Source organism: Ptiloglossa arizonensis, chromosome 5, assembly GCF_051014685.1.
Source record: "Ptiloglossa arizonensis isolate GNS036 chromosome 5, iyPtiAriz1_principal, whole genome shotgun sequence".
In the NCBI taxonomy this organism is placed as follows: Eukaryota; Metazoa; Arthropoda; class Insecta; order Hymenoptera; family Colletidae; genus Ptiloglossa; species Ptiloglossa arizonensis.
Genome location: NC_135052.1, coordinates 17,284,665 through 17,304,608, shown reverse-complemented (window position 1 = coordinate 17,304,608; position 19,944 = coordinate 17,284,665). Strand labels below are relative to the sequence as shown.

At 37.3% G+C, this 19,944-nt stretch overlaps 2 protein-coding genes across 2 annotated transcripts; one reads left to right on the top strand and one right to left on the bottom strand.

Annotated features, from left to right (window-relative positions):
- Positions 1 to 1,612: 1,612 nt before the first annotated feature.
- Positions 1,613 to 13,855, bottom strand: Pex1 (peroxisomal biogenesis factor 1). The gene is made up of 15 exons (XM_076311922.1): positions 13,642 to 13,855; positions 12,594 to 12,809; positions 12,222 to 12,336; positions 10,670 to 11,654; positions 9,999 to 10,213; positions 9,544 to 9,700; positions 9,319 to 9,481; positions 8,034 to 8,193; positions 6,551 to 6,867; positions 6,180 to 6,244; positions 6,043 to 6,102; positions 5,773 to 5,959; positions 5,215 to 5,388; positions 2,849 to 2,961; positions 1,613 to 2,785 (listed from the first exon to the last, which is right to left on the bottom strand). Exons 1-15 carry the CDS (start codon positions 13,732 to 13,734, stop codon positions 2,713 to 2,715), a joined length of 3,093 nt encoding a protein of 1,030 aa, XP_076168037.1. The 5' UTR covers positions 13,735 to 13,855; the 3' UTR covers positions 1,613 to 2,712.
- On the top strand, positions 13,630 to 19,832 carry Cycb3 (cyclin B3). Its single transcript, XM_076311923.1, has 8 exons — positions 13,630 to 13,834; positions 14,424 to 14,648; positions 16,366 to 16,635; positions 16,718 to 17,053; positions 17,140 to 17,589; positions 17,662 to 17,817; positions 17,917 to 18,197; positions 18,309 to 19,832. The coding sequence occupies exons 3-8, from the start codon at positions 16,399 to 16,401 to the stop codon at positions 18,358 to 18,360; spliced, it is 1,512 nt and encodes a 503-aa protein (XP_076168038.1). The 5' UTR covers positions 13,630 to 13,834; positions 14,424 to 14,648; positions 16,366 to 16,398; the 3' UTR covers positions 18,361 to 19,832.
- The last annotated feature ends 112 nt before the right edge of the window (positions 19,833 to 19,944 follow it).

Genomic DNA, 19,944 nt, shown 5'->3' with positions numbered 1-19,944 from the left:
TACGAACGTTGTAGGGATAAAATGAACGTAGCTTCAAAGCGAGTGTACTCCATAATGAATATTTTTAAATACAGATGTTTCGAAGACGACACAAGAGTCAAATTTGGGACCAACCTTTTCAAGGTCACATTTCTCGAGACTCGGAGGTCACGAATGTGTTTTGTGAAAATAAACTGCATATTTTGTTTGCACAGTGTATTTCTACGTACTGAATTCAAAGATTGGTATCGAGATAACCTTCGAACGACCTTGACTACAGAAATTCATCTTCGCGGAGATGGGTATCTATTGTACAATTTTCAAAGTATCTTAAAATACTTATGTTCTCTGTTCTTGAAAAATCGAATCACAAAAATTGCGAGTAAATTTTGTAATTCGATTTCTTAATTGCACGAGAACACAGGTTTACTATTGGACGAATTGATTTGTCCTCGATGAAGTTGAATTATCTTTAAATTAATTCGTCAAAAAGGTCAAGATTGTACAAAATAGGGCACCAAACACTTATTAATCAACAAACCACAATAAAATCCCCCAATTGGCCACGATACGAACGCACGAACTCAATCGTGAAATTTCTATCCTAGACGAGAAACGAGCACTAATTTTAACATTAATTTCGTAGCAAAATCCTACTAAACTCGATTCTAAAACATTCTTCTCTTTCGCTCGAGATTCGAACGAGTCGAAATAAAGATAGAAAATCGGACTCAGCGTTGAAAATCTCTGAAACTAACGTGTACATACGTACCCCCCAGCCCAAACCCCGGAAGAGATTCAAAGAAGGAGGAACGAGATCGTGGTTACTCCGAGCAGGATATAATTTCTTTAGAATCTACTTATCCAACCCTCAAAACTATAAACCAGAAACACATGTCGACAGGCGTGGAGCGGCAGAAGAAGGGGGCAAGGGGGCGTCGGTTAACCAAGCCGAGGCAGCCGAAAGCTAGAGGCGGATGTCGCGCCGGGGCAAAGTTAAATTAAATCACGGGCGAAGGCAGCTAATATTGTAGTTTATCTGGCGGGACATTAGCGCGGTGAAATATGCGCCTCCTTCGCCCGAACTTAAAATCAAGATCCACCGAAGTTCAGAGCTCGCTCGCTCTTCTGCCCCTTCCTCGTCCCTCAGCGCTCGCGTCTCTCGCGGTAGGGGGGGGGTACGGTGGAGGGGGACGCGAGCTCGCGTCCTTCCTGCTAAGTCGCGCATGAAAATACTAATTATTATACCGATTATTAATACGAAAAGTTCGGTGCCGCTGTGCCCGTGCTGTTAAGCTACGCCTGGCGCGGAACGACGCCGCTGGAGGCTGAGTTTCTTGAGAGACGCAGGCATCCGGATTACGCTTATACTCGGCTAAACGAGGAAAAGCGGTGCCCCTCGAGTTCTGCCGCTTCTAGGATGCGCAACCATCCCGTGTACACGGGAGAATGAAAAATGAAAACGAAAATAACACCGGCGACACAAAGATCGAAGGGGACCCATTGATCGTTGTTATTTTCCACGAGAGTTATCGCGCGAACACGCTCGTGCGGATGTAACCGAACACTTATCGTGGGGTAATCTGAAAGTGTTGGACACTTATCGAGGGACTCGGAGGAATGAAAAGTAAAAAATTGCTCTGATGTTTATTGTTTTCAAATCTCGACCCCCTCCCTTGTGTTTTTATGTACCTAATTTTTATATCGATAACAATTTTGTCTGATACTCGTACATTGTGAATATTAAGTTGTTCGGAAAGTCATTTCGTTTTCCAAAATGGAGAATATATAATTTAATAAAATGTTTATACGCTCTAAAAAAATCGTGTTTCATTTTCAGCAGAAAAAAATGAAATTACTTTCCGAACAGCTCAATATTATATCTAGATCCCTGTCTAGAAGCATAGAGACGCTTATCGTGAGTAAATCTGAAACTGTTACACACTTATCGAAGGACTCGGAGGAATAAAAAGTAAAAAATTGCTCTGATGTTTATTGACTTTAAATTTCGACCCCCTCCCATGTGTTCTTATGTATCTATTTTTTATATTGATATCAATTTTGTTCGATGCTCGTTTATCATAGGTATAACCTCCTGTTTAGAAACGTTAGAACACTTATCGTGAGTGAATCTGAAACTGTTGCGAACTTATCGAAAGACTTGTAGAAATATTTCTCCGTTTGATAATTTACATAGTAAAAGAAGTAGACAACTATTGCACGTGAACCTGTCGAAAGGAAACATCAAGAGGTTACGTCACCGTTGCAGTAAGAAAAAAAATCCAAATTTTATTACGCAACAGGATAATTTAAATCCGTAGAAATTTAAAAAAGAATAATAGAAAAATAATCACATTGAAAAAAATATCACGTTTACGGTAGGAATGATATTTTTCCCGAAACAATCTTCACCCCTTTGTTACAAAAATACAGTACGTATTTAATTATATCAAACAGTACCTCTAATTACCACTTGGTAATACCCCTTCTACTCTTATTACACTCTTACCTACTCTCTACATACTTTCACACTTCCCAACATGCAAAACTAAAAGTAAGAACTGTTTCCTTCCAATGTTCTTAAATCCAATATACCCTGGATTTAATATTCTGTTACAAAATGCGATCTTTTATTACCACGTTTAAAGAAATCCCTAAGCCTCCTCCGCAATCACCCTAATTCTTAATATCTACTCGTATAAAAAATAGTATAAATCCTAACAGTATTCAAACTCATGCCAATGTAGTCTTTTGATTCTTCAACATGTCCTCCGTGAAATTATTGTTCCCCGCGAACCTGGCGTATCTGCAACAAAACTAACGTCAGTGATAAACATAGATCGAATGAAACGTTTCGATAAACACTCACATTCTTTTGTATTTTTCCTTCTCGGTGGTGGACAACGAGGGATGAGTAGACTTGACCGAATCGATGAGATGCCTTTGGAGAACCACGATGTCCGTCGCTTCGATTTTTCCACTCTGCGATCAGATTGAACGAGCAAACGCATTAATTACCCCTTTAAACGCGAAACACCGTGCAAATATACCTATAGACGATATCGCTTATCACCGTAAAGACGCGTTTCTCTCCAAACGCGTCGCGCTCGGGGAACTCGCTCGCTAATTAGACGCACAGTTTGGATATTCGTGTTCTTCCGGTAGGTAAGTGCCGACGTAACTTTGTTTTCACCGTAGGAAGTTAATTAATAGTCCCCCGACTCCCTCCACAAAACGTGGCGCTTACTCCCTGTACGCGTTGGACCGATTATAAAGCGTCGAAACGCAAACGTTGACATTTATTTTACCGCAAAATTGAATCTAGAGTCTCGATTCACGTTTACACGGAATGGTGAAAAAAGGTGCAAGAAGATCCAAGAGATCGAGAGCTTCTAGAGAGGATAATATCTAGTCGACACTGGTCCTACGATCGAACTTTTGTTATTTACAAACATTCGATATCGCGAGTCACTTCGCGGTAAATTGAACGTGAACAGAGGAATTGGTTCAGAAGTATCGGTTCCAAGTTGTCAATTTATATTAACAAAGATTATATGTACACATCGAGTGTAGCAAATCTTTTCTGTTTCAAGAGAAGATGTGGAAGAAGTTTGGACCATAGGTACTATGAACACTGGCTGAACGTGTAAATGAAACAAAAAATATCATTCAAATTCACCGTTAGAAATATCAGTACACCATTTCCCTACTCTTAGTAATTTTATTATTATTTTAAAGAGGTCGTTACTCTTTTATTTTAAAGAGGTTTAGAAGTAGCACATTTATTTAACGGTAATCCCTAAAAATAATATAAAAATGAGCCACACTGAAAAGGTCGTATTAACGACAAAAATACAACATCTACACCGAGAACAATTTACGTGTCTCTCCAAACGGTGTTCGTTTCTTTTTTACAAAGTACACAAGTTGTCCAACTCGTGCTCCTGGACGTAGGCGTGGATTGCAACGAACCCATTGCGACTCGGTGTATCTCCAAGGAACAAAGAAAAAGCTTGGGTTTTCGATTCGTTGCGAGACATCTTCGAATCGAGACGCGAGTGTCGACATCAGGAGCGTCTGCCTTTCGATTTTGCAGGACTGCTGCAGGCCCTAAACCGTGTATCATTATAACGCATAAGATAATAACCCCCTCGACGTTCAGCGAGGCGTAGGCCAGGATGAAGTGGAGCGAGATGGGGGATGGCTGGTGCTCTCGGCAGCGTGCGCTAATAAACCTGGTCTACGTTTCCTCAGTTATATCGCGCCACCTACCCACCTAGCTAGCTCGGCACTCTATATACATAGACGGGGTATACACCTAACGATATTATCATCATTACGCACTATCTTACTTCGGAAGCTCCCTACAAATGATTCTCGGCCGGAGTCGCGCTAAAATGCTTTTCATTATTGCAGGAGAGAGAGATACGACGGGGCGCGCAACAAAACGAAACGATCGTTAGGAACAGGGGAGCTGTTTTCTAGCCGCGTTCAACGTGGATTCGTTTCTCTAGTTTTCCGGAGTAACTCGATTAACGGGGAAACGGGGCGAGGATTGGGAATCGTTTGCGACGGGGGATCGTTTACCGACACCGAGGATTCTGATATTAAACGAAACAAGATATCGCGATAGTACTTTGTTTTTAAGTGGGAGACGAATTACACGATAGTCCCTTATCTTCTTGGTTAGCTGATACCGTAAAAATGCACACTGCTCAAAAGTACTAAGGGGTTAGAGCGGTCCAGATCATTTATACTGTTGAGGATTTTGCTATAAAATGAATTGTTGAAGATTCTACAACAGTACTTTGTTTTTAGGTGGGAGACGAATTACACGATAGTCCCTTATCTTCTTGGTTAGCTGATACCGTAAGAATGCACACTGCTCAAAAGTACTAAGGGGTTAGAGCGGTCCAGATAATTCATACTGCTGAGGATTTTGCTATAAAATGAATTGTTGAAGATTCTACAATAGTACTTTGTTTTTAAGTGAAATGCAAGTTACACAAGAGCCTCTTATCCTTTTGAGCGATACCACAAGAATGTACACTGCTCAAAAGTATTAAAGTGTTAGTCTGATTTAGAGAGTGTAGATTTAAGCTTTCTTTGCGTGTTAATTTAAGAAAGCAGCCCGCCCTCTTTTTATATCGAGCGCCGTAATTTTATCGAGAGAATATAAAATTAAGGAGAAAATAAATTGGTCTTTGTTTAAAAAAATATTGTCCGTTTACTCACAGGAGCTTTGGCGACCGCATCTTCGTAAGCCGACAATCTGGCCTGTGTGATCACAGCGTTCAAATCTGCCCCGGTGAAACCGGAACTAAGCTCCGCCAATTCCTTCAAATCTAATTCAACTAAGTCTATGTTCTGGGTTTTGCAGAGTGCGGTCAAAATCTCCTCTCTGTCCGCCTGCGCAATTTAAAAAATCATCTCGCTAAAGAATATTTCTTTATTTTTCTTAAAATGGACTAAAAACCGTGTACACGTGAAATAGAATTTTAATCGTGTCTCGTAAAAATAAAAACTTCTGCCTCACATTTTGTATTTCTCCATTTATTTTACCCTTTACTACTTTAACCACCTTGTTTCGCGATCGACTCTTCTGCAATATTGATATCTACAATCGTTATCCATTAATGATATTTCCTCCAAAGATTACTAGATTTCGTGCTTGTTGTCTTTTCACTTTCGTCGAGGTAGCAACGAGGAAAATCTTGTCGCCAATTCACAGTTTCGATTCCTCGTAAAGAGAGATATAAAAATCGCGAAATTAAATGTTTAAAAAACCCGTACCGTTTCCGGTAGCGGACAATACAACGCCTTGTCGAGACGTCCGGGTCTCAATAGAGCTGGATCCAATAAATCGGGCCTCGAAGATGCTGCTACCACAGCTACACCTTCTCTGTCTTCCACGCCGTCCATTTGCGCTAACAATTGGTTCACTACTCTGTCGGTGACCCCGGTACTGTCGTGACCTCGTCTGGAATTAATCACAGAGAAGATACGGTGGGACGTTAACTATCTATAATTAACGAGCGAATCTACTTCGAGCGATTAACTCACCTGGGAGCGAGGCTGTCGAATTCGTCGAAAAACAGAACACAAGGCTTGGCACGAAGAGCTCTGATCAATAGAAAAAGATATTAATTTTGAGTAACGTGACATCTACGTTTTTAGATTCACTCGTTAACGATGCATACTTATCGAACACGTTCCTGACAGACTCCTCACTGACACCGATGTACTTTGACAGCAACTCCGGACCCTGAAAGACAAGTGTATTCCCATCGTTACAATTATTCGATGAAGTCCAAAGAATTATAACCACGATTTAATTTTTGCGTTATTTTTTCCCGTTATTTCGTCCTCTCTATATACGGGAGAAACATAATTTCCTTCATAGTCCACTAACAGAGAACTTGGAACAACCGTGATGGTAAACGATTAATAATTCTTTCGTACAGCGCTAATTGGCGCTCTTTGCGCGCGGAATTTATTTTTCTCGTTGAAAGAATACCGATATACGAACAACCAATTTATTATAAAGAAAAAACATATTTTCAACGAGTACCTTCACGCTGATCAAGTTGACACCGCATTCGTTGGCGATCGCCTTGGCCAGCATAGTCTTCCCGGTTCCTGGCATACCGTACAACAGAACTCCGTTTTGGAGCTTAATCGGAGCTTTCTTAAATATCTCTGGATACTTCAACGGCCATTGTAGAATCTCCACAAGAGACCTTTTCGCCTCTGACAGACCCCCGATATCCGACCAGACGTGACTCCCGCCTTTGTACAATTGTATACCTTGCAAAGACATCGGTGTACAATTCTTCAGGGCGATCGACACGTCCTCTTCCGTGATAACGACTGGCGGCCTCGTGGCACCTTTTATTCACGAGCAAATCAACAGTGATACAATTGTCAACGCGCGCTTATTGCCAAGATAAAATTTCAATCGACTACTGTGCGTGACCACAATTGATAGAAAAAAGAAGGTATTCAGATGGGAGTACCCTCAGAGTGGGTAATTCTACGTAAAGTTCAACCACACGATCATCTCCATGGTTCGAGGTCGTATGGTTTCATTCAATTTTACGAAATTATTAACAATTTCTCTGTTAGTACACTTTTACCTTCTATTTTCCTTTTAGTGTATACACGCTGCTGATAAGTATTCGATCGTGCATAAGATAGAAGAGAAATTTACTTCCATTTGTCGAAAAAATATGAACACGTCTTTGCACCGAAATACATTTTTATTGCAAATAAAATTTATTGCACTTCCACGAGTAGAGTAAAATTACGTATATTAATTCTTAATGAACGTACTATATATCGTCTTCTACTTTTCACCGATTTGGTGAATAGTTAAAACTAAATATTCGGTAAAAAGTGTTAACTCGTTGAAAATGTTAAAATATATACTTTTTGCAGTAAAATGTTCTTTCGTATCGAGTGGTCGTATCAAGTTACATTGTATACTTCAACCGCGTGATATTCAACATTTATAAGAACAAATCTTCACGTCGTACGTGAAACGATAATTTTCGATCTTAGAGGGGTTCTAGTCTAAAAACATCGACTTATACTTGACTTTTTTCCAAAGAAACCATAAGAGTTTTCGGTACGGAGTTTCCATACACATACTTATCCATATTTACACTATATTCACGATTTTTTACAAATAAAAATAACAAAAATTACAAGAGTTGTATAATTTCAGGTGAGATAATGAAAAAAACCAAACAGCATTCTAATCAGTACGAAAATAACTGTATCGTGAACTACGAAAGAAAAGAAATTTTGAAAATTAAAAAAATGGGGGATTTTGAATTCTGAAAATTGATCTTTTCGTGTTTCTTTTTTTCTACTTTTAACGTGCTAAAAGCTTGAATCTCGAATTGAGCAAACATAAATAAATACGTTATCTCTTAGATTTTGGTGCTGAAAAACGTACTTCGAGGAGATTGGAATTAACGTGTATTTAGCGTCTAAACGATAATTAATAGCAATAGATACAAACTGAACACGATTTCGAGAAATTTCGTTACCGTGACGTTTCCAAGCAGCGAACACAGCTTTCTCCGCCATATCCACCAGATCCTGAACCATCCATCCCTCGGTCTTGTTTCCATAGTAATCCCAATTCACGTCTCCAGGCACGTACAACTTGTCCCCGAGCATTAATTGCAAAATATCGATTCTGTCCACCTGATTAGAGAGCACGGGTTATACCGGTAAACAGAAATCGTACAATAACGCGTAGACACGTCGCGATACGCTAATCTGTCTAATTAGCCAGCTCGATGGTTTCCTAACGGTTTTAGCCGGTTTCTCTCCAAAGAAACGAGTCGCGTAACGTCAACACGCGAAACGTTCTTGTCGAAACGGTCGAAGAAGGAAGTTACTCAAAAGAGATAATTAATACAGGAGAGAACAAAATTATTTTTCCTCCTAAAAATATAACGGTCTCGAATATCAACGATATTAACGTGTTCGAAAAATATTCTTCCTCTTGAAAAGGAAAGATTGTAACGTTGGCTGACTTGTCCTCGTACAGGATGCCCCGTAAAGAATAATACGATCGAGTACCAGTCGATAGAATTTTTTCTCAGGATGCTCCATTTTCGAAAAAAAAAATCAATTTTGAAACTTCTCGGAGCACGTGGGAGTTTCACTAGAAGCGTAAAAAAAGCGTGGAAAGAAAATCGCGCGAATTATACTCGTATCGATATTTCCAAAGTCAATTCTCTCGTAAACGGTGCGCCCCTGTAGAAAGAATTTCATTCCACGTTTTCGATTTATATTTTCCTTCATTTTTCTCGTGTTTCAATTGCAGTGTATTTTTTTCCTCTATTATTTCACTCGTATCTATATTTCTGTGTTTTTACTAATGTATTATTTTTTACAGAAACTCGAAGCCCTCTAGAAAAACGAGATTGAAACGCAATTTCCTTGCATCGCCGATAGAGGGCAGACGCTATCGGCGACCATTTTTTTCGCTCTAAAATGCGTGGAGCGCCGAACGAAAACGCATAAAATTCCATACGCGATAAAAATTACTTCTCTTTTATTATCGATCCCTTTTCACCTTGTTCGCTGTTAATAAATTCAACATTTTATTTCTTTTTGCTGCACGGATGAGGGACGAAACAATACTTTCCGCTTACAAACGCAAACGAAGCAAACGTGGCTCCACTAGTGGGTGTATAATGCGTAACTGGGTCTCCTTGTTGGACTTACCTCGATAGTTGCACGAATATCTCGATACCTGCAGTAATTTTCAAGCTCCGTTTTCCCACAACTATCGAGGTTCCACGGTAATTACGTAAATACCTTCTCAAGATTCGGGATCGATAAAACTGTCCTGAAGAAATTAGATCCCCTCGCTGGCCTCAATTTCTGGCCTATCTTGTTAACGCTGGCACACGTCGCGACGACTGACACGTAATAAGTTTCCTGATACTGCCTCACCGTGTGAACCAGCATATCCGCGATCCTGGTGACGAAAAGTTTGCACAATTTTCGGGAACGAAAAAAGAAGAAGACAGAAAAATATACCTGGCAGCATTTACAGCGTCCGGAGTGTTCTCTTCGTCGTTCGTCGACGTGTTTGTGATCGATTCCAGATCGTCCAAAAACAACACAGAAGGTTGATAGTAAGCACACTCGGTCAACACGGTCATGAATATCTTTTGGAACATCTCAGCCTTTTTTCCTAACGAAAGAAAAGTGATTCGTCATTGCTTTGACCTTGATTCTTCGGGTCTTTTTCGACCCGTTAATATATTGCTCCTCTGTAATTGAAGCTATTACAATAAACGCGACTGGTTGTACTTCTGTACTTCTTTAATCCTCTCCTTATACAAGTTAAAAACATGAGTTCCTCGCGTTCGAGAAATTTTTTAAACAAAAACTTGGAGAGAAGAACGTTTCAAGATTAAGTATCACACGATAGATATTTCCAATCGAACGAGAACGACGAATAAATATTGAAAAACGTTCGAACGGATTACCTTTCATCGATCTACATTCGATTGTGTGGGTGTGCACGAAATATGGCGCTTTTCGCAAATAATCGGCAAGTACTTTGCAGATGGTCGTTTTACCCGAGCCGATCTCTCCGTGAATTAAAATGTTCTCTCGTTCGTATTCGAAACCCAATTGCGTACGCAGCCCAAGACTCAGGTCGAACGAGAGCTGACATTCCGCGAAAGTATTCTCCAAATGCCTGAAAGAAGAAGAATTCGAAATTGTTGAAGGAATAACGCACGCGTGTGAAAATGTGGCATTAGGTAGCTCGACTGTGGCGTTTGGGTCAAGTGTAGATGCTAGGATAAAAAATCTAAATTAAATAACAAAACGTTCCGTAGAGATGTTCTCCAAATGCTTGGAAGAAGAACAATTTGAAATCGTTAAAAGAATAACGCGCACAAACGAGAATGTGGCGTTAAGTGGCTCGACCTGGTCCTCGAATTTCCACGTGACACTAGGACGAAGAGTCTGGATTAAGTGTCGAAAGTCAACATTCCGTAGAAACGTTCTTCAAATGCCTAAAAGAAGAACAATTCGAAATTATTGGAGGACCAACATTCGAGTAACACCATCCTCCTCGTCTAGGCGAAACGATCCATCTCCCTGTCTCTCCCCAAAAAAAAAAGAACCGAGTTACGAAATAGGTAATCACCTCATGGAGACCTTTCCCAGCCGTGGATGCTCCCGATCTGACCACTCAGACGTTGGCATATGGCTCTTCTCGTTCACCGATCTCGAGTGCATCCGCAACCTCTTCAGAACGGTCTGGTCTATCACGGTCGAGGTGCAATTCTCCGGTGAAATCTTCACCACGCACCGATTACCGTCATCCAGAACAACGACAGCGCAGGAATTGATCAGCAATCCACCACTGATCGTACGATCTGCAACGTAACCCTCGAAGCTCTCCGTGGACACCTCGCCTCTCCACGAGAACAGCTCGACCATGGATGGTGTGACTTCCTGTGGAGTCTCCTCCACCTGACACAGACTCATCTTTCCACCTATCCTCAGACCTAAACTCATCCTCAGACTCTCCGACGCGTACACACTTCTGTGAAGCAGTTTGGTGTTGAAGTGGTCGCGGTCCAAATTCAACGACCCCTCCAACAGATCCTCGAGAACGAACAATCTGATGGTCAGTTCCGTGGCCAAGTTTGGCACAACGGACTGATCACTCGCAAGGAAGCCGGTGTTGGTCGGATTCGGGTGATCTCCACTCTCTGGCACCTTCTTCGCGCGACAGATCGCGAAATCCCCGACGAATCTCGGCGCCTGACTTCTTGGCACGAACACATGATAGGGACAATTGGCGATCTCGTCGAAATCGTTCCTCTCGCTGATGATCGTCCTAGGCATGGGATGGACCCGATATATAGCTGGCTTCTTCTTGTTCCTGAAGCTCTGCAACAACTCGTAGTTCCTTCTTTGGTCTTGGCGAGTCTTGGAGTCGTCCGTGTCGATCGCGAACTTTGGTAAGAGCTTTCTAAAAGCAACCAGACAATTCTCCGCGACACTTGCGGAGCGTTCGTCGTTCTTTTCGGTAACCTCTGTCCTCGCGTTGGCTACCACGTCACCCACGTGCACCTCCGTGAACTGCTCGAGCTTCCCGTACCTGAGATCCGGCTCCAGGGATTCTGTGCGTGAAAGACGGGGTCATTTCTGATCGTCGAGGGATGATTATTAGCGGTATCCGACGATGCATGTCGGAACAGGAATTTTACAAACACGATACAGGACGTAAAAGTGAATAAAGTCGCGTGAGAAGCTCCATCTATGAACAATACCGAGCCAAACGATCGGTGACCTTGAACGGCCAAAACATTTTCCCAAAGTCTAACCTTCATCTGACATCCAATATCCAACGATACTCTCGCAATGTCAATGTAACGATGAATCAAGCAACGCGATGTCTTTCCTTTTATTCGAAAGTAAAAAACGATGTATATCCACGTTCTTTTAATCATTCTTGTAAATAATATACAGGACGAAAGTAACCGAGATTGGCGAAGTTCCTACGATTCTATAATATTGGTTTGTTCGGAAAGTGATTTCGTTTTCCAAAATGGAGAATATATAATTCAATCAAATGTTTCTACACTCTAAAAAAATCGTGTTTCGTTTTCACAAAAAAAAAAGAAACGAAATAATTTTCCGAACAACCCGATAATACAAATCGTGAATACGAAATAGTTTTCACTTGCCTACGATCAATGTGATCGAGGAGAACTTCGAAACCCATGTGACGATTGGCTGTCCTTTGGCCACCACGCGAATCTGACCGAGTAACGTCGATTGCACCCTTTCCATTTGCAATTCCTGCAAAACGGTTCTTCGTTTCATTCTGTGATACATCGTGTTAAACAACGCGCGATTTCTCCGTAGAAATAGTAAGCGAGAAATAAATAACAGTTCGTAACGCGATAGAATAATTTGAAATTTCGTGAAAGAAGTTCGCACGTTTCGAAAAAGAAAACATGGCGAACGAATGTTATCCGAAATCGGCACGGTTTCGATCCGCGATGAAAAAATTTTATTTCGCTTTCCTCTAATCACGAGACATTCCTGAATCCTACCAAAATTTCTCTATCGTTCATGGTACGTGGTGCAACATTAACTTGCGTTAAGAGAGGCACGTCTTTCACCGAAGAGACGAACACCTTGTCCCCTTCTTCGATACACAAACTTCTGGCGAACACTGTGCCAAGGCACAACGTTTCTCTGGAATTCACTCCTACGTTGCAGGACGCGTAATACGTTTCACCTTTGTGCTCTATTTTGATCACATTTTCCTGTAATTGAAAAAAAGATGTCCTGTAATTGATTGGAGTTTTTAAAGAATTGAAATTATTTTTCTTAATCGTACGAAGAAATCGATAGTAACAAATACGATCGCATTATTTGCACAAATATTCATTATGTGTTAATGAAAATTAATTGGATTTAAATTAAAGGAATGACTAATTATTTGAAGAGCAACGATAAAAGTTACGATTCTGTCTCGTTGACTCGAGAAAAAGTAAGGTTAAAGAAAATATTGAAAAGATTGTATCGGTAAGTTATTAACAGAAAATCAAATAAATGTTTTATCGGACCGATAAAGAAGAAAGCAAACCGGTCGGTTTATCTAATGTTTGGTGTCGCACAATCTGAAATATCGACCTCGTACAGTTTCAATGGGTCTGCAACGACCTCGTTCGTTTAAGGATGGAAACTAACGAAACTACCGAAGTCGGTAAAGATACTAACTGTAGAACACTCGTAGTTCGCTAAAGCAGTCGCCGCAGAACCATTGATATTTTACGATATGCTATATCTCGTTAAAGATTCTCGTTGCTGGTAAAATAATTTATTCTCGTTGCGTTCAGTTTCGATTCCTGCATCTAGTAGTATTTACCGAGAGCGACATTATTAAAAGAAAGAAAACCTGTTTCACCGTTGTAACGAAAGAAAAACTAGTCGTGACATCTAGTGGGATATTATGATAACATCCAGTCTGAAATTAGTTATAAACAGCTGATGTTCCGATTGACGTATCGGATTTTCTATCTACTCACTGTCACGTAATACGTGTTTTACAATACACATATTCGTATCGGATTACTCAAAACATCTAGCACCAACCTTAGTTTCCAATTTACGTAACCACGTGTCTGGTAAATAGGCGAAGCAATTGTTCACTGTTATATACTTGACTACTAGACGTTCACTCTGCATTCTCGATTATTTATATAAAAGCACAAATGAATTAAACCGAAACTCGAAGTGCGATACGCGGTGACGCATACGTACGAAGAGGATTTAGAATTAATATTCGGTATGTGACAATCTCTCACAATATGCGAACCATGTTTAGTTAGGTTAACATACACCGACGAATCAAATCGCTTCCCGCAAGAATTTTCGTTGTTCGCAGCTAATTCTTAAAGTCCCTATCTCGGTTTTCGAGCATTCTAACGTTTTGCTTTCGAACGAACGATTGATACGGGTTAAAGGTTAATTATTCATTAAAAATGCTAAATACGAGCCATTCGCGCAAGACTAATCATGAACAGTACGATCACGAAATTCAACGGATCGAGTAACAGGAAATGTCTCGTATCATACGCAAACATGATTCATTATTTTAAGAAACATGTAAACCCACTGTACGATTATACGATACGATGCTTTATCTTGCTCTGGACACGAGTTGAGTAAATCAATCGACTCAATAATACCGTTCGTTCAAAATTCAACAGTACGGCATTTACAAACGTCATACGTTATTTATTAAATTTCATAATTATTCTCAATTATGAATTTAATATATGCACAAAATAATTGTCATTAATCATATAAAGTATTAAAAAAACCATATGTTTTGAATAAACGGAGCAATGCTTGATTAGAAACTTTGTCGATAGGTGGCGCACATAGATTTTTCCAGACTTTCAATTGGTTTTTACAAATCCAAGCGGACCAATCGAAGGAAGCGCTAATAGTAACTGTGATATTTTGAACCAGCGTCAACTTCAGTTGCTCTGGCCAGCACGAATGGACAATATAGTAACGTACTAGACGCACAAGAATTTCATAAATGAGAGATTCCAACGTACCAGAATTCCAAAAGTAATCATCAAGGTCTGCAGGTAAATCAAAGTAATTCGTCTGGCATTAAAGATTGGAACTTTTCGTACAAATATTCGTTCTACGATTGGAGTAAATCAGTTAAGGTTTTGGATTGTTTTCGTGATTGTCTTCATGGCAGTCGTAAAGAATTTCTGATTCCTATCTGTTTTGTTACTTCCTCTTGCTTACAAGGTCATATTTAAAAACTAAACGATGGTTTTTATCATTCGTGTAAAAATGGTTTTTCGTGTTTTTTGTAACAATATGTCCTTGACTTACGTTCCCGCGTTTTTCCCTTCATGAATGTATCATGCCATGAATCAAGCCGACCAGTAGACCTACATACAAAGAAAGTGAGCAAATTCTTTCGATTTGTCACAGAAAGTACTCTCGATTTTAAAACGACTCGATCGACCGTTTAACGATTTATAACAAAATTACACTAACCGCAAAAAAAACGAACAAATTTTTACTGAAATATTAATTCCAAATAATCATCTTTTTCGTTGTTAGAAGGTCACATATATACGACATACGGATGGTACACTTGCATATTCTATTACAAAATAGTACAAGTTTCATTGTGACATGTACTACGGATAAAACAATATTTTGATTTACAATCGAGTAATAATGGTTCAAAGTTCTAACTATCTAAACAAAATATTACCTGCAGTTGTGCAAATTTATATATGATCTTTTGTTTTAAATAATTTGTGCAAAAATGTATGTTTCAATACAAATACAAACAATAATGTTATTGCATTGTACTGATGCCAATGAAATCTTCTTTTCCTATTAAATTCCAAAAGCATGTAATACTTTTCATTATTACGGTTTGACAAAATTTTAAAACTTGAAAAATACAAAGCTTTTCTATTTTTATAAAAGTTTCAATTCTGAACAATTTAGTTTGTAAAAACTTATCTGAATACTCAAAGAAATGAAAGTTTAGAGGAATTTTGAGGATATGAGAATTGTATATATTTTAATTTACTAAGTTTTTCTATCATTCTTGGTACATGTGGTCTCATCATTCAAGAAAATCACATTTTTTCAAACTATTTACAATCTATTTGGATCACAATTGTCTTTTTAAGTGTTAAGAATTTATAACTGCATACACGGTCACCAAATAATAACCATTAATCCTTTTGTAAGAAATGATGGATTTTGTATGTATTTTGCTTATTTTTATTATGAAGCCATCTCTTGATTACTTCTAATTGTGGATTACATTTTTTTCTCACAAATGACAAATTGTTCCATAAATGGATTTTATTTATTTTTTGATGCAATAATGCAACAACTCTATTTAAGCTTTCGAACGGCACTATACTAATAATCAAAAGACCAAACATAGAGACATGTTTCTGATTTCTTGTTGACCAAACAAAAAATTAACTTCATTTGTATCCAAAATAAGTACAAGAGGAAAAAACCTCATTAACATGTTGAGTATTGTACATATTTCATGTAACTTTGCGTTTATGTCATTTTACCAAGTAGCTAGTGATTCTAAAATCTTCAATATCAATAGTTTCTTTTAAAATTTTATTATTTCTAATTTTTTCTGGCCTTTCTTTTGACAAAATTTATAGTGATATTTTTTGAGAATCACAGTCAAATAAATAAACTTCCTAGAATGCTGAATTAATTTTTTTCTTGAAAAATATTTTACTGGTGTTATCATACTTCAAATTTCAAAAGGACTGATTATTTTTTTTTTTTATCTAGGGGAAAACCAGGATTTTATAATTTCCATTATTTATGAGAATGGCACCATCAAAAATTGTGGCACAAAACACAAATGCACAAAACAAACGGAGTAATACTAACATAACTGCAAAAAAAGGAATAACTACAAGAAGTAAAAATTCTGTGTTAAATAATGTTTTACTCAAACCACCTGTTCTTGGGAAAGATCCCCGTATTAAAAGAAAAGCTGAGGCATCTCCACCAAAGGAAAAAACAACAAAGAGATCTGCGTTAGGAAATATTACTAATGTATGTACTACTTAGCAATTTTTTTTTTTTTTTTTTTTTTGTAGTATTATTATAATAATTTTAATGTCTTATAAAACAACAGGCCATTGGAAAAACATTGGGGACACATTCACAAGAACCAAAGAAAGCTATGAAAAAAGCAACTGTTACTCAAGTAAAACCCTTTATTCAGACAAGTTCTGTTAGACCGCTTGAAAAAGCTGTGACTAAACCTGAGGTAATACCTGCAAAACCAAAGCTAGTGCCGCGTGTAAAACCAGTAAACAAAGATGATGAAAAAACCGAAATACCTAGTAAAATTGTAAATGTAAGACGTAGTTTAGACTTAGAAAAATCAGATGAAAGTTCTTTATATGTAAGCGCATTAGACGATGTAGAAGACGACAATGTAAAGAAATCTCGGAGAAGCAATATTCAGGTGAATAATCTTTGATGTTATGGCATTTTTGTTGCATTGATATTTCTATGTATAATTTTTAAATACTTGAATGAATATTTGCACAGTCAGAAAAGATAGAAAAACCAGAAAAAGAAAATGAAACAACTGAACCTCCAGTACCTACAAAAACTGAAGTGACATCAATTGCTTCTCGTTTAAATGCTGCACCTGAGACAGTATTACCTGAGGGAGTTCAATGGGATTTCGATGCAGAGAATTGGTTGGATCCGTTTCAGGTCTCTCACTATGCTATGGATATCTTTAATTATTTAAAGGACAGGGAACGTTTGTTTCCCATTGGAGATTATATGGAGAAACAAGTATGTCTTTCACGGTGGATGAGAGCCTTATTAGTCGACTGGATGGTAGAAGTGCAAGAGTCGTTTGAATTGAATCATGAAACTTTGTATCTAGCCGTGAAATTAGTTGACTTGTATCTGACAAAAGTAACAGTTGGGAAAGAAACGTTACAATTGTTAGGTGCTGCAAGTCTTTTCATAGCGAGTAAATATGATGTTAGTAGCAAAATTATTATTACTTTATATATGTAACTATTTTTTCTCTATTCAATATTATAATTATTGTAGGAGAGAATACCTCCAATGGTAGAAGACTTTTTGTATATATGTGACGGTGCTTACACACAAAGAGAATTAATTAGAATGGAAATGTCTGTTTTAAAAGTAGTAGATTTTGATCTTGGTATACCTATTTCTTATAGGTTTCTTAGACGATACGCTAGGGTGCGTAACTCTAATAAATTATTTTTATTTTAATGTTCTTTTTCTTTTATATCGTTTTCACTATATTGTACCGAATTATAAAATATTATTTTTAAACAGTGCGCAAAAGTTTCGATGCCGACGCTAACTTTAGCCCGATATATTTTGGAGTATTCACTAATGGATTATTCAACAATAATGTTCAGTGATAGTAAAATTGCTGCAGCTGCACTCCTTCTTGCAATGCAAATGAAAGATCTAGGAGGATGGACTCCAACCTTAGAATATTATAGTGGTTATAAAGTTGATGACATAAGAGATATTATAAATGTTTTAAACCAAGGATTGCATCGGAAACACAAGGAAGCTCTGACTACAGTACGCAACAAGTACAGCCATAAGTAAGTCTAAAGACCTTAAATTTTCTTACTTAAAAGTATATTTACTTATAGAAAGTTTACAAAACTTTTAAATCAATATTAAAATTTCACAAACATTTTCCTGTATTTTAGGATATTCTTTGAAGTAGCAAAGCTGCCATTAAAAGATATTTTAAATATATAAATACTTTAAGAAAGAAGAAAAACATAGGTATTAAAAAACATGGTTGACAGTAATATATGGGATTGCCTAATTATTGCTAGGTAACCTGTAATAAAATTTATAGTGATTATGTTGGTCGCCGAGCGTTAAAATGCAAACCACAATGATCTTAATTTGTTTAATAATGAAATCGTGATAAGAAAAAATTTGAATTATCAATTGTCCAAAAACCATATGAAATCAAATGATTTTGAAGCTCAATTTGAACTTTATGCATATTTAAAAGAATGATAAATATTACAATTTTTTTTTTTCTAATTATTTATACAACATTAGTAATCTCTATACTACTCTACAATCTCAGTATTTATAAGTTATTTTAATTTTTTTTTTGTTGAGAAATTTATTTTAGCGCCACGCTTTTATACTCTACAATTCTGATAAGAAATTGGTATATACAAAACTTTTTTTTTTTTTATGCATGAAAAGATTAAGATTAATCTTTTACTCTTTCTTTTTTGCTATATATATACATAGTACTATGGTACAATATCGTTGCCGTAGACTGTATTAGTACGTAAATATATATATGAATATACCGAAAATTATGCGGCATCTCTGTGTTTTAACAAGCCGTGAGGAGAGTGTGGCGTATTGTTATGCATTGTTGTTGCACTTTATAGACTGATGACAAACCGTATGCTCCTAAGATAGTTACATAAGGTACCGGCGAATACGATAACTTTTTAAACATCGCGCAGTATAAAATTACCGGTATAAAAAAAATTGTTTCCTTCTCTACACAAACGAGGATATAAGAAAATAATTTATATTAACAAATTGCATGAATATAATAAATTTAAATATGCATATCTATAATTTATAAAATCATTTTTGTTATTTTCCATTTTATATAAAATTCTATTTATTACCTTTAAATCAATTCGTTACTCATATAATTCGATTATAACAAAAACATTCACTCTTTCAGACCCTACTCATGCCATAGTTACTATATAGATGTGATTATTAATAAACATGACATAGGTTTCTTTACCAAGTACCACCTGTGATATAAATATATTCAAAACTTCGGTACAATCGAACGCAACAAAATTTTCTCACATATAATACTTACGCAACTTGTACGCTAACAAACTAATTACGTTATTACGTCTAGAACTTTTATTGAAAAAATATATATCAGATTGAGTGGGTAGTTGTACATACTGATGAGAATTATCGATATGTACATATTTCTAAAAATTATTAGGACGAATTTAAAGCGATTCTTTATAATGGAAACCATACGAGTAAGAATACTATACAGTTCTAAGACTTATTGAAATTAGGTGGTGTATATAATGTCATAATATATTTTTTTTACTATCTGTGAATGTTGTATTACCTATTATTTTGTAAGACGTGTGTATGTGAACCATTGTAAACGAAATGTAATTTAATAAAATTAAATAATGATTTTTAATTCTTTATATATAATGTGTATTTATATATTCTTTTATTATAACTTAATGACTCTGAATAAAAAATTGTTTTGTATTCAAGTAGCAAAACGTATTTCATGTACTAACGTATATCAGTAAT